This window comes from Aulonocara stuartgranti, assembly GCF_965226115.1.
Source record: "Aulonocara stuartgranti genome assembly, chromosome: 22".
Classification (NCBI taxonomy): Eukaryota; Metazoa; Chordata; class Actinopteri; order Cichliformes; family Cichlidae; genus Aulonocara; species Aulonocara stuartgranti.
In genome coordinates this window covers 23,290,368-23,304,799 of record NC_138957.1, presented here as the reverse complement: position 1 = coordinate 23,304,799, position 14,432 = coordinate 23,290,368, and the positions used below count along the sequence as shown (strand labels likewise).

General features: G+C 40.9%; 1 protein-coding gene across 1 annotated transcript; it reads left to right on the top strand.

The window, feature by feature from the left end:
* Nucleotides 1-1,083: 1,083 nt before the first annotated feature.
* On the top strand, nucleotides 1,084-14,176 carry recql4 (RecQ helicase-like 4). The gene is made up of 28 exons (XM_082521417.1): nucleotides 1,084-1,632; nucleotides 1,723-1,756; nucleotides 1,842-1,924; nucleotides 2,058-2,204; nucleotides 2,549-2,706; nucleotides 3,319-4,396; nucleotides 4,480-4,562; nucleotides 4,640-4,739; nucleotides 4,977-5,154; nucleotides 5,473-5,583; nucleotides 5,997-6,164; nucleotides 6,252-6,344; nucleotides 6,437-6,573; nucleotides 6,685-6,768; nucleotides 7,358-7,546; nucleotides 7,750-7,932; nucleotides 8,051-8,252; nucleotides 8,455-8,648; nucleotides 8,776-8,859; nucleotides 9,566-9,703; nucleotides 9,817-9,936; nucleotides 10,074-10,299; nucleotides 10,795-10,924; nucleotides 11,015-11,181; nucleotides 11,753-11,930; nucleotides 12,112-12,265; nucleotides 12,358-12,466; nucleotides 14,031-14,176. Exons 1-28 carry the CDS (start codon nucleotides 1,549-1,551, stop codon nucleotides 14,150-14,152), a joined length of 4,734 nt encoding a protein of 1,577 aa, XP_082377543.1. The 5' UTR covers nucleotides 1,084-1,548; the 3' UTR covers nucleotides 14,153-14,176.
* The last annotated feature ends 256 nt before the right edge of the window (nucleotides 14,177-14,432 follow it).

Here is a 14,432-nt window from a genome sequence, read left to right as displayed (position 1 = left end):
ACTATAACAGGGTAAAATGTTGATAAGCTTAATTTAGAAGCTGTCAAATGTGATTGAGGCATCAGTGATAGCAGCATGACCAAAGGCTGGTACTATTTGGCGATGGAGATGGTTGTGTCAGGAAATATCAAGCTCATAAATAATGAGACTTCCATACTGGATCATTTAGGATTAACAACAACCACCTTGGTGATATTGGCCAATACGGTGTCCGTGGAAACTGTGATGCTGTTTTCCAAAGACAAGAGGAAAGAGAAGGCGGAAAGCATGTTAGGAGGCAGCAAGAGAGAGAGAAGAAATGGAGCTGCAGGAGGAATAATGTTAGACCTCAGATGAGGTTCATCATACAATGTGACAATAAGGTCCACAAAAAACAAAACAAAATCAAAATCAAAAAAAAAAAAAATCAAAAAAATCTGCCTCTCTATCTGGACTCTAGTTGTTACGCATGTGGTCAGGATTTGATGGTAAAGTAGTGTTTTGTGTTCCTCTGGACACAGAGGAGATGAGCTGTTTGTAATGAAGTAATGAAATAGTTTGTAATGAAGCAGCCCTCCTCTAGATGAATCCTGTCTAAAAACTGAAATGATAGAAGTCAAAATTTACTAAAGAATAAAGGTGCAGGTAAGTATCCTGCAGGAAAAAAATTAATTTAGAGAGAGAGAAGGAGAAGATGCAGGAAGGAGAGCGTTGTAAATGTTATACAAGAACTTATGAAGACGTTCAGACATATATTCTTTTATATTCTTTAATTCAGTCTGATATATTAGCTATAAATGAACAATAAAAGTAAACTTGCCACTGTGGTGAAACGAGTTGTGAAACAAACAAGGGTCAGTTACTTAAACCAGTAGCACTTGATGTCTGCTTTGAGACATCGCATTAATTCATTATTACTATTTTTTTTATATGCCTGAAGTCCTGACAATTATAATAACAAAATGCGCATCTTATAGAAATTTCATGTTTACAGTATAATGTATCCCATAAACAGGCATAGATCAAAGAGCTGAGTCCTTTTAAACTGTCCATGTCTCTTTAATGAAGGCGGGTCAAAACTAAGCGGAAGTGCCTGCTTGACAAATGAGGTGACGAGTTTTAAGAAATTTGACGTTTTGCAAGATAAATGTACGTGCTTCACAGCTATGTATTGAAGGCGCTGTTGTTTCATTGCTATATTTTCATTTCATCATTAATGATTAAAAAAAATAATACTTGAACTCAATAGTTTGACACCAAAAAAGCAATTTTGTGGGATCGGAGGATACAGGAAAGAACCTGGCAACACAAGCTGACTTCCGGCGCGGGAAAATCGTAAACAACACAGCGGAAGGAGCTTTGATAGTTACTGTATACTTCACAAAAATGTCTTCATGTCATCTGCCATACTGGCAGAGATGTTAATTGGAGTGAGAAGAAGCTAAAGCAGCTAATAGAGGATAAACATATAAGCTTACGCTGCTACTTTCTTTGAAAAAAGAACAATAACGCCAATGTTATAACAAAAACTCCCGACAGCAGTTTGAAAACAGCCCTGTCCACCTCAGCATGGATCGCTACAATGACGTGAAAGTTTTGCTGAAAAACTGGGAGCAGGGGTTTGTCAAAGAGCACAAGAGAAAACCCAACAAGGTGAGTTAACTGTTAACAACAACGAGCTTTGTTAGCATGCTACCTGTTTTAGTATTATTGTTTATGAACGCTGAATGGTACATTTTTCAGGAGGACATTGATCGGGCTCCAGAGGAGACCAGAAGTGAGTGCTCGCCATCAGTATGAATTTCCAGCTGTAGTGTAAATAAGCGAAGAAGATTATTATTTATTTGGTGTCTTCCTTGCAGACTTGTATAAAGAATACCGCAGCTTAAAACAAGCCAAAGAGAACAGCAATGAGGCCGCCAATGGGCATACTCACAGCCAAAAGGTAATGAGGAGGCTCTCTGTGTCCATCGTTGTCTGACGTTTGTGTTTTAATCTCAAATGTAATAAATATCTAACATATCTGAACAAATCTCTCAATGAGGCTGTTGCTTTGTTTTCTGTCTCTGTCTATGAAGGAGTCAGACTGTTGGGGTTCCCACTTGAACCGCAGTGCATTGCCGACATCATCTCCCAAACTGACATCCCAGGACAGAGACAGTCTGAAGGCGTCTTCTCAGTATTATGGCCTAAAGCTTAAAAACAACTTGTCTTCAATCAGTAAGGTGAGAATCACCACACCTAATTCAACTTGTTGTGCTAAGACTGATTTGCCTGCAAAAGGACCATATTCACTTGTTGATGACCATCTGTGAGGATGATGACATTAACCAGTGGTAGTTAATTTCATTTTCCCTACATGTTGTGTTGTTTAGTGATACAAAGATAATGCAAATGATAGAAATAATTTAAGGCTAATTTTTTCAATGATTTCTATCATTTCCCTGGATTACATGTGGACAGAAAACAATAAAATAAACTAATGAGATATTGAAATTAGGAAATTACCAAAGTAGCCATTATATAATAATGTGTTTGTTCTGCTGTTATTTATTTATTATTAATGAAGGAGAGGCCTGTGTCACTGAAGAAAATGCACCGTCCTGGTCGGCTACCTCTGGACTCCTTGAAAGATGAACAAACTATAAGAACAAAGAGCGTCACTTCTCCTGCTGCCACTGCCAAGACCACAACCACTGACTCTGAATTCAGTCCCTTTTCACCAAGGTAATTAGATCAAGGAAAATAATTTCATTTCATGTTAACAATAAGTGTTATTCAGTGATAAGTAAGTTATTTTGTGAGCATAGATGCTAATTTACTTTTGGACCAAAGTGATGTGCTGTTCTTTCTTAAGAGCCGAGCAGCTGTATTTGGAATTAAGAAAGGGAGAGTGAAAGTTGGAAATCCTTTATACAAGAATAGAAAAGATAACATAGACGTGGATAACTGTTTCTAAATCCTTTAATGAAAAAAATGACTTTAATTTAGTGATGGTTTTCAGTTTGTGAAAGCTTTTAGCTCATATGGATTACTTATATATATAACCAGAAAATAAGGAAAAGGAATTAATTTTAATTTATACCCGAGATACTATTTCTCTCATTTTTATTATAAAAATTTGATTGCTTTTGTTTTTAACACTACTATTAGGATGAATGAATTGCAAAATAAAGCAGTTTGGATATTGGAGAATCCAATATCGTCTTTTACTTTTGAGTGTTCAAGCAAGATGGTTACTAAGTAGTTGTTTTGCTTGTGCCACTTTAAAAAGCTTGAATAATGTGACTTTGTGATGATTTATGTGAGCCCTCCTTGTTATCACGTCTTTGCTTACAGAATGAATCCTTGCCTGGGATCTCTGGCTTCAAAGACGCTCCAACCAGCAGAGCCTGAAGAGCCGTTTCAACCATTTGAAACGTTCAGACAGGACAATGATGAAGCTGCAGATGCTGCTGGTAGCTGTAGCATTGGCAAAGACACTAGTTCACAATTCACTACCTCTGCTTTAAGTCCTTCTCCCATCAGATCCTCCACCCTGTTGTCATCCTTATCCCCTGAGCGAAATTTAGGGGCTTCAAAAGTAGGAGCCAGAACTATGGGAAGTGAAACTAAAGGCATTTTAGGAGATGTAAAAGAAAATGCTGAAACATCAAAAACTCAGAATAGAGGTACCGATTCTGCAGGTGGTGAAAGTGTAATTGGCTTTAACGGAAGTCCACAGATTTGTGGAGGTTTCAGAGGAGGCAGAGGCCTTGGAGCAAGGCCTTCTCCTGCCAGCAGGCTGAGCCTTGTGGACAGGAAGTGGCTAGAGAGGTGTCAGGTGTTTGGAGAGATGGGAGCAGAGGAGAAGCCTGGAGCAGGCAACCAGGAGATGAATGTGGAGCAACGAGGGATGGCAGAAAAGGGAGAAAAATTAAAAGGGGAAATGCAAGGAGTCGAAAGAGAAGCAAAGGAAGAGATGGATATAGAGAGAGAAAGACAGGAGTCATTAGAAATGGGAAGAGGTAAAAAGTCTGAGAGTGTAACAGGGGATAAAATAGTCACTACTAGTGCTACAAACTCTGGAAAAAGCAAGAAAGAAGGGGTTGGCAAAGAGAAAAGGAAGGGACAGGAGGAGATGGAAAGAGGGCAGACATCACATATAACAGCTGATGATGACAATGAAAGCAGTCCAAAAACTAAAGCTTCAAAAAATAGGAGGAAGAAGAGGCAGCGAGAAGTGGGTGACACGCAGGGAAACACTACAGAAGAAGGAGGAGTAAAAAAGAGACGGAGAGGTGGTAGAAAGAAAGAGGAGAGCTCTGACGTTAGCCCCAGCTCAGCTCACGGAGGAGCAAGAAAGAAAAAGAGAAGCAAGAGAAAAGAAGGTGATGGAGAGGGTGAAGGAGAGGAAGAAACCAAGGGACCAAAAAAGGCAAGGGGGGATTTGGAGGGTGCATTGTATGTCTTATTTTAAGCTTATATAAGATTATCTGATGTAGCTTTGCTTCTGTCTAGATGCCCCAAGAGAACTTGTTTGGAGACATAGAAGAAGAATTTGGAGTTAACAAAATCTATCGGGCACAGTCTGCTAGAGCCAGGTAGGACAAAGTGCATGTGAGGAAAGCAGAATGTCTTTGAAAGGTTTCTACATGTGTTTGTTTTCCTGTTTTAACAGAGTCGCAAAAGGAGCCGAGGGTAACTTTGTGAAAATAAACCTGAAGAAGAAATCTCATGTCAAAGGCTATGCCCTGAGAGGGATTGCTCTGCGCAGACAGGTATATTACATTTATTTATTTGTTTGTGTGTGTGTGTGTGGTTATCATTGTGCATGAAAGTTTAAGGCCTATTTTTTTAGGTTTACATATCAAAAAGAAGTGAGAAGAAGCGCACACTTTCTCAAAGAGTTTATGCTTATATCATGTATAACACGTCCTTGTTATAATACAAACTGAGTAATTAAAATGCATTTTTTATATTTTCTTGGTGTCATAAATGTCTTCTTGGTGTTGCAGTTGTACATGCAGAAGTTCCAGCTGAAGGGAGAGCGTTTCGGTGGAGGTGGGGGATATTTTGGCAGAGGAAGATGGGGGGGCTTCAGAGGGGGTTTCAGAGGGGGCCTCAGTCGACAGGGTGACACCTGCTACAAATGTGGAGGGACCGGACACTGGGCTATTGACTGCAAAGGGCGAGGTGATGCAGGAACAACAATAACTATTATTAAACGCATATCTCACCTTGTTGTGATTCCTTCAGAATGCTCTAGACAGTCCTTAGTGTCGTCAACACGGCAGTCACACCCATAGTAAGAGGAAGTCAGTTAGCAAAAAGATTACTTGTAGGGAGGGTGGCTGTAAAGAGAGAAGAGCTCTCTTCAAAGCTCCAGCGACGCCCTTCAGTTCGTCTTTTATCTGAAGGATGACGGAGTTGCTCTGCTAGAGTCCAAAAATAAAGTTTCAGAGCTGGAAATCAGCATCACAGGTCTGTTAAAAGTTTTGATATGTTTTGCAGCCCCTCCACCTCCTGTTGCTGACGAGAAGGCGGTTGAGGAGGAGCCGTTTGAATTACCCACCCTGGAGGAAGTTGCCAGGGCAACTGGGACACTACAACCTCAGCCACAGGGTACATCTGTTGACTTGATTGCATGCCGCTCTCTGACAGAACTAGTCGGCTTATGCATGACTGCATAGTTCCAGTGTCATAAATGCACTGTTTAAGTTTTACTTTGTGCATCATATTCATGACATTATGTGAAATTTAGTTTTATCTTTTATCTGGTTAATAACTGTTCTTACTTTACAATAAGAGCAGTTATTAACCTTATGTTTTCTACAGCTAACACATAGACTGGAGGTGTATGTTTACATCTGCTCATTAATGGAAAAAAGTTTTTAACACTTTGTTCATGTAAATTTGTGCACATTTATTTTTAGAGCTTAAATTTGAGCTGTTTTAAGTAACAAAGCTGTCAAATACAGATGTTTTGTGTTCCTAAGTCGTGCGCGTTTAGACCCTGATGCGTTTGTGTGTTCCAGTGGCAGCATCCACTTTTAAAGAGGAGCAGAATGATCAGGAAAAGGAAGTGGACAGTAAGCGTAAAGATGAAGTGCTGCTGAATGTGATTCGCCCCGATTATGAACGACCTCCTCCTCCTCCACCCATGGAGCCGCTTTATGAGCTCACAGAGGATGGAAAAGTCCAGGGTAAGGACTGCACACTGATCTCATGAAATCTGAAAAATAGACATACAGTACACTGGCCTAAGAACTGATTTTTCTCTTTATATTAAGAAACACATGAAGATGTTTATTCGGCTCTAAGAGATCTTGGCTATCAGTCATTTCGACCAGGACAGGAGGAAGCCATCATGAGGATCCTGTCGGGTATGTAGTGAGCACACTCATGAGCTCATCTGCACACACTCATTTGCTAATTTACAATCTCTCTGTACATGTTTGTGTGTTTCCACCTTTAGGTCTGTCTACCCTCGTAGTGTTATCAACAGGGATGGGCAAATCGTTGTGCTACCAGCTCCCAGCTTACCTCTATGCTCAGAGATCCAAATGCATCACTCTGGTCATATCGCCTCTCGTCTCTCTAATGGACGACCAGGTAAACACTTGTACACCTGATGGCTGTAGGCACAGAGCAAATCTAATTTCTCTAAACTAATGATAGAGTTGAGAATGTATTTGCTGAATATCTTTTTGTGTTTCTGTGCAGCTGTCTGGCCTGCCAGCCAAGCTGAAGGCGGCCTGTATCCACTCCAATATGACAATGAAACAGCGAGAAGCAGCGATAGAAAAGGTAAAAGGAAGTGCATCAAGAATAAGATATGAGTGAGACTGAGCCACGTTGATTACAGCTTCTTTGTTAATGTCATTGAAAAATGAACAGCCTCTTATTGGATCCATGAATCCAGTCACACTAGATGCAAGTCTTTCTTCTCCTGCAGTCTCAGTTCTTTGGCTGGGATGCAAATAAATGGTTTAAGATAGTTAGTCATACAAACATATTTATTTATTTTATTTTTAAATATTCTGCGACACTCAGATGCCCTTTTTTATGCCAGTGTGAATACAAATATCCACATATGGTCTTAAATCAGATAGAGTTGGAATTTCAAATCAGTCAGATCAAGGTGTGTGCAGATGTGGTCCCAGCTCCATATGCTCGCACACCTCTGCACAGAAGTAACAGCTGTTTTCTCCACAAAAAGTCAAAATGTGTAGTTTGTCCCTCCTCATCTTTCTGCTTGCGATTTGCCGACTTCTACAGCACCTTATCTTCTAATTTCAGGCGTGAATTAATTGACTTCTATGCTTATTTGAAACTTTACTATATCATTGATTATTTTCCGTTCATACCTTGTATTCACCTCCTGCTATTTTTCCAGGTGAAGTCAGGCCAGGTATGTCTGCTGCTGCTCTCTCCAGAAGCCCTTGTTGGGGGAGGAGGTTCAGGTTCAGGGTGTCTTCCTTCTGCTCAGGAGCTCCCTCCTGTGGCCTTCGCCTGTATAGATGAAGCTCATTGTGTCTCAGAGTGGTCCCACAACTTCAGACCCTGCTACCTAAGACTCTGCAAGGTGGGTTGATGATTTCTGGAGATAATTGTACTCTAACACAAGTGATGTTAATTCTGCTACTTGTTCAAACAACTCACTGTGTTGAACTTTCCAGTTTGAAACAAGTAAAAAGTTCTGTCAAATTTATGTAAACTGGCTTCTTTAGAACAGTGGTATCACTCTTGATTATCTCTTTAAGTCTTTAATACAGTGCTTGTTTGTAGGTGTTACGAGAGCGTCTGGGAGTACGATGCTTGCTAGGACTCACAGCTACAGCCACTCTGTCCACTGCTCTGGACATTGCTAAACATCTGGAAATCAGTGATCAAGCCGGCATTGCTGTCAGATCTGCAGCTGTGCCTCCAAACCTGAATCTTTCTGTGTCCACGGATAGAGAAAAGGATCAGGTCAAATGAGTGTTTTTGTGTCCTGACTGACATTTATTTGTGGATTTTTAGTAGTTCTAGATCCAAGAGTCCTTCTCTTACTAAAATGAGTTTGCAATGTGTGCAATTGTCGTCTTAGGCTTTAGTCTCCTTGTTGAAAGGTGATCGGTTTGGTTGTCTTGACTCGATCATCGTCTACTGCACCAGAAGAGAGGAGACGGTGCGTGTGGCGGCACTTCTCCGAACCTGCCTTCAAGGGGTGCTGTTAAAAGAAAACAAGAAGAGCAGCAGCAGCAGTCGGTCAGAAAACAACCCTGTAGGGCAGAGAAAGAAAGAACTGGGTAAGTGTTTTTTAAAAATGTGATTAATTAAAAACTAGTAAGGAGAGAGTTGATATGGCGGGGGAACAAGTGAAATATGTATGTGGAGCCTATGCTGTGTTATGGAAATCTGTGGTACATAACTTAAGATAACATTAATTACAGGTGAAGTCTATTTCCTTCAGTCTCCATGACTTTGTGGTTTTGTCCTTTATGTATTTAGCTCGGAAGAAGATTCGTAAACCACTGAAATGGCAGGCTGAATCGTACCACGCCGGCCTGTCGGGGTCAGAGCGGCGACGCGTGCAGAACAACTTCATGTGCGGAGAGCTCAGGATCGTGGTGGCCACAGTGGCGTTTGGCATGGGCCTGGATAAATCTGACGTTCGTGGTATCATCCATTACAACATGCCTAAGGTGGGCAGTGCTCGGATCTATCCTGACTCGTGTCTCCTCATACTGGACTTGAAAATACATTAAATATTTTTTAACTTTCTCTTTTAGTCTGTTTTGGGGCATCTTATCCTGTTTTTCTTGTTGACAGAGTTTTGAGAGTTACGTTCAGGAAATTGGGAGGGCAGGAAGAGATGGAGAGCCGGCTCACTGTCACCTTTTCCTGGACCCGGAGGTGAGTCTTAAAATTGTGATTACTTTCTTCATTACTGACGTCAATGATGTAGTTACAGAAAGCAGTACTGATGCAGTGGGATTGCAGTTCTTGGAAAAAATAGGTCTTTGTACACATTTGTTGTGATGGTCGACTGTGCTTAAGAAATGAACTTCCTCAATGTCAGCTGGCAATTTCAAACAAATCCCGTTTTAAATACTTTATAAATAATGATCTTTGGGGGCGTTCTGTGTCGGTGTAGATAAAATGACCCCAAATAAACCAGAGAGAAAGTGGAATCATGAACCTTCTGTCATATTCACAATCAGTTTGTAATAAAATGTTTGTGTAAGTAAGAGAGAGGAGTTGAGATGCTCCCGGTCATAAAGGGATGGACATGGTCAGCACAATACACATGTAGACTGTAGTGTTTAAGTGATTCTCAGTGGGTAATGAGAGGTCCAAAATGTGCCATGAAAATATCACACTGTTACACCACCAACAATCATCTTTCTTCTCCATTCTGGTGCTCTGTTTGAACTTCAGCAGGTTCCAACCGAACGTGTGCATGTGAAAAATGCATAGAGTTGCTGTCGTGTTGAGTGTGATTGTCTGATGATGAGATATTTGGACTGACAAGGAGCAGTACAGGTGAACCTAATAAAGTGACCAGTGAGTGTATATTGCATATACGAATAATATCATGTCATTCTGTGTGTGATTGTAGGGTGGAGACCTCCATGAGCTCCGTCGCCATATCTACGCAGACACAGTGGACTACTATACGGTGAAAAGACTGGTGCAGAAAGTTTTCCCAGCTTGCAAATGTAAACAGATACACCAGAAACAGCAGGAACTCTTCAAGGTAACTCCTCCTTCGTCTGTCTGTGAGTGTGTTTTAGCCTGAAGAAATGTCTTTGTCTGTAGAACTCAAACTTTCTATGAAGTAAAGGACTGTGTGTCTGTGTGTTTGTGTAGGATGTTGAAGACTCTGAGCTGTTGGAGGTGATGGATGTGTGCGATCAGGAGAGCAGCATGAATTCTTCTGCTCAGCAAGACATGTCAGACAAAGATGAATCACAACCTGCTGCTGCACCTGTAAGTAAAGTGGGAACTGGTCTCTGATCGCTTCACACAATAGAGAAATTTAAACAAAAAAATAATGAAATGCTAATTTCATAATTACTTTTTTAGTACATAATTTTTTTTGGTAATATGACTATTTTTACTGCAAGGAATCAGATCTCAGTTCTGCTGGGCTAGCCATCCGAGAAGACAACGATAAAAGAGAGGAACGAAATGAGGATGAGATGAAAAAACAGACAGAAGACCAGAGAGATAACCGGGAGAGGGACCAAGAAGAGGAGCGCTGTGATTGGCCCAGAGAGCGAGTCTGTCACACGCACGAAAGAGCGATTCCCATCCAAGAGACCATCGAGGCTCTGGACATCACGGAGGAAGGTGAGTGGAAACGTACACTAAAAAAATCACATTGATTGATAAGACAGTAAAATGAACAGGTGTAGGCTGATTTGTACACGGAAAGCACATTAGCATAAATCTTTAAACATTTTAAAAATTATTTCTGACTCGAGGTTAAGACAGAATTTAAGCCTGATCTCATCCACGCAGGTTGTTTAGTGGCTCGTGCGCTGAATCCGCTGAAAGCAAAAGGCCAAAAAGCTAAAGCCAAAACAGTTTGATGACCAGATTACGCTCAAACAGATGAATTTAGAAAACAAATAAAATGATACAACTGGAGCAAACGTTGCATTAAAATAAGAAAACCATCTAATAAAATCACTCGTATTTATTCTTATCTGGTTTAACAGAACAAAACAAATCGTGTAGATTACAGAAATTCAACCTAAATTTCCCAAGAAACACTCTAAAATCCAGCAAACAACAACTACTCCCAGTGTTTTTGAAATTTTAACATTTTTTATGTTTTTCCAGGTGTGGAAACGCTGCTCTGCTATCTGGAGCTGCACCCACAGCGCTTCGTGGAGCTGCTCCACCCCGCTCTGTCTGTGTGTAAAGTCAGCTGCTACGATGGGCCGAGGCAGCTCCAGAAAATCACTAAAATGTATGACAACGTTGGCCGGGCACATGAACGTGTGCGTCTGTGATTGTAATGTTACTGTTAAGACGTCTTAAACTTGTCTTTTCTCTGCAGTTGTCCTCCGATCGCTGTGGTGTTGGCCAGGCGGCGGATGGCGGGCGAGCGGGTGGAGCAGTGCGACCAGCTTGAGTTTGATGTTGTCGAGGTCGCGGACACTATGGGATGGCAGCTCCCTCTCGTGAAGAGAGGACTCAGGCAGCTGCAGTGGAGCACCGATAGAGGTTTGTTCATGAGTTCATGTTTGCTTTGTTTTCATTTAGTATCGATTTAGTATCCACACATTCACAGCAATAACAATCCAGGCAGTCGCCATGGAAAATGTTTCAGGGAGGATCTCAGCCCTTATAAAGTCTGAAAATGTCTTTAACATACATTTAGTAATAGAAGACCTTAAAAAGTATTAAGCTGCCTTGAATTCGGTTCAGAAGGGTCTCACATCACTGAGAGTATGAGAGGCGGAAACGGGCTGCCATAGATACTTTTACTGTACCTACAATTTTCCTGACATCAGTTTGTGTTCTTAAGACAATCTGACCTTTTATATGTATTTTCCTTGCAAGTGTAGTTTAATTTAAAGTTTTACTAAAAGCCCATAAAAAGTACAACTTGCTTATACATGTAGGGATGCCCTGTTGCCTTCTAACGTCAGTGTCACTCTCTGATCGACCCTCTGTGGTTTTAGGGTCTAACCTTGAGTCTAAATTTAGTTCTGTGAGATGCTTGTTGGATGTCTCCCTTCTTTTCCTGCTGGGCTGCAGTAGAAATAATCAGTCAAAAATGCTTTTGTTTCAGCTGGGGGACGTAGCGGCGTCCTCGTCGAATTCTCCAGTCCTTCGTTCTACTTTCGTTCCTATGGCGACCTGAGCGATGAGGAGATAGACAGAGTCTGTCAGTTCCTCCATAAACGAGTGCAGGACCAAGAGAGAACGCAGCTGTACCAGCTGACGGCCTGTTTTAAGGCCTTCAAGAGGTACGCTAAGCTTTTTTAATTATCCGCTGATTTTATGGATTATCCACTAATTAAAACAAACACATTCTTAAATAAGATCTAGCCTGTTTTCCAGTATTGGCTAGCTTTGACCGTTTGTCTTTTTGCGTGCAGTTACCCTCTGTCTGCTTTGGTGTTTGACTTTGTGTTTGCTGTGCTTCAGTGTTGCCTTCTGCAGCGTACTGTCCTGTGTAGACGATCTGGACGAGAGCCGCAGTTTGCAGTTAAAAAGCCTTCTGTCTGAGTACTTTGATAAGAGGCGGGACGGGGACCACGCTCTCAAACCTTTTGATCTCGAGGAGCTCGACAAATATAAGGTTTTACAAAGACAAATAATGTAGAAAACTTTTCAGGAGTTGTAGTTAACGTGAAGTCTGTGAACGATTCGGCTTACCTCTGTATGTTTTAGCTGTTGGACTGGGAGGATCAAATCAGAGCCGACATCAGAAGTTTCCTCTCCAACCGAAGTGACGAGAAGTTTTCTGGAAGGGCTGTCGCTCGTATCTTCCATGGCATAGGTGAGGACGCACATGCGCACACACATTTACCTGCATAAGCGCAGGTAGTTTTTTTTCTTTTTCTTTTTTTGGACCAGAACATTTTTCTCTCCAACCCTTCTCACTGAAGTACTTCATGCTTTACAATAAATGTGGAGGTGTTTGCTTGTTTACATTCACCTTTACACATATTCAGAATGTATCCTTTTAAATGGCACCAAATTATCCAACTTAAAAAAGCTGAAGCCTGTCTGCTGTGAATAGTTGGTCACAGATTTTTTTTGTTTGTCAGAACATCAACTCCAAAGCAGTGAACCTATAAACCTCTAGAGGTCGTTAGAGAGCTAATTTAGGACTTTTCAGTTTTGCTGAGATTTTAATAGTTCAAAGTGTACAAACATAAGCTAGATAGCGTCAGAAAATTGTTGCTATAGATTATCTGTCAAGGCATGGAACGAAATTACTTATGTGTTATGTAAAAAAAGAGAGAAAAAAGGTTTTGAGAGGCCTTTGTGTTGACCTGTCAGTGTGTTCAGGCTGTATGTTGTACTGGATGGACTCCCTCCTCACTACAACTGTAAACTGGGATAAATAGCTAAGAAAATAAGGAGCTGAGAAGTTTGGGGGCTCGGGAGATGACTTGCGTTGGAAGTGCCAAACAGTTTGAGATTCACTGTGCTCAGCTAATCACATGTTCACTTCTCAGCTGACCAATGGGCTCTTTATTTCAAAAGTCTAACTCCCTCCTTACACTTATCTTTTATCTTTAATTTATATAAGTTCTCAGAAAGAACATGATGTTTATAACATATCTTTTTAAGAACCCAAAGCGTTTAGACAAAAAACCTCGTGAACAGGTGACATTTTAACTACTTGTTGAAATTTCCAAAGCCGGGGCGTTACAAATCCCAGATGGGAACAGTCCCCACATAAGGACTGAAGACTTTCTGTGGGGACTCGAGAGCACGACTTTATCAGGAGAATTCGGAGTCTGGGATGGGGTGTAGGGGAGGAGAAGTTCTGATAAGTGAGGAGAAGGATTTTTAAAGAAGATATAGGATCTGACTTGATGCAGGTAAGATCTCTGGCAACTGACTTCTGAACATACCAAAGAGGATACCAGTGCAGTGATGTAGACGAGAAAGTTATGAAGACCTCCATTAGGGTTTCAGCTGTACAGTCTGACACTAACCTGAATCTGGATTTATGCAAGAGTGTAATAACCGCAGATACAGGGATAATCGCTCTCACATTTTCCTACATTTGAATTTTATTTTACTCTTTTGGGATTCTTTGGCTGTCAACCTGAAAAAAGGTTGAGGTGGCACGTTTCTATTAAAATAAGTTTTATCCAGCACCTCCCAGAATTATAGACCTTGATCTTTAGCCTTCCTTTTGTTATTAGCCACAGTTAAACACAGCTAATAATAGTAATTGTGCATTGATATTTAACTAAGGAGAAGTTGACAGTGCGATTTATTTCTCATGTATGAATTTCACTGTTTGGCCTTTGATCCATCAGCTGTGGATGTTGAAGTAAAAACTTCTATAAACTAACGCTAAATAAATCCAACCTGTGTTTCAGGCAGTCCGTGTTATCCGGCTCAAACCTACGGCAAAGACAGACGTTACTGGAGGAAGTACATCCAGTTTGACTTCAACCAGCTCATCAGACTGGCCACTCAGGAGATCATTCGCTTCAAGTGATCGACCAGATGGTCCTATCTTTTTTTTTTTTAACGTACGTCTCATTTGTTTGTATACAAAAACTAAATAAAATATATTTTTGTATCTTGGTCTTTGAGATGCATTTATTTAAAAAATAGGACAACCACAGAACAAATCTGTGGTCAGTAAACATAAAACCTCACATGTCTGTGAAGGTTCTCAGTCATTCAGGTCATCGTAGTCAAAGGAGCTTGCAAAGAAAAGCGTCTGGACTTCTTTAAGTTGCTTGAAGATGTTTCACCTCTCATCCGAGAAGCTT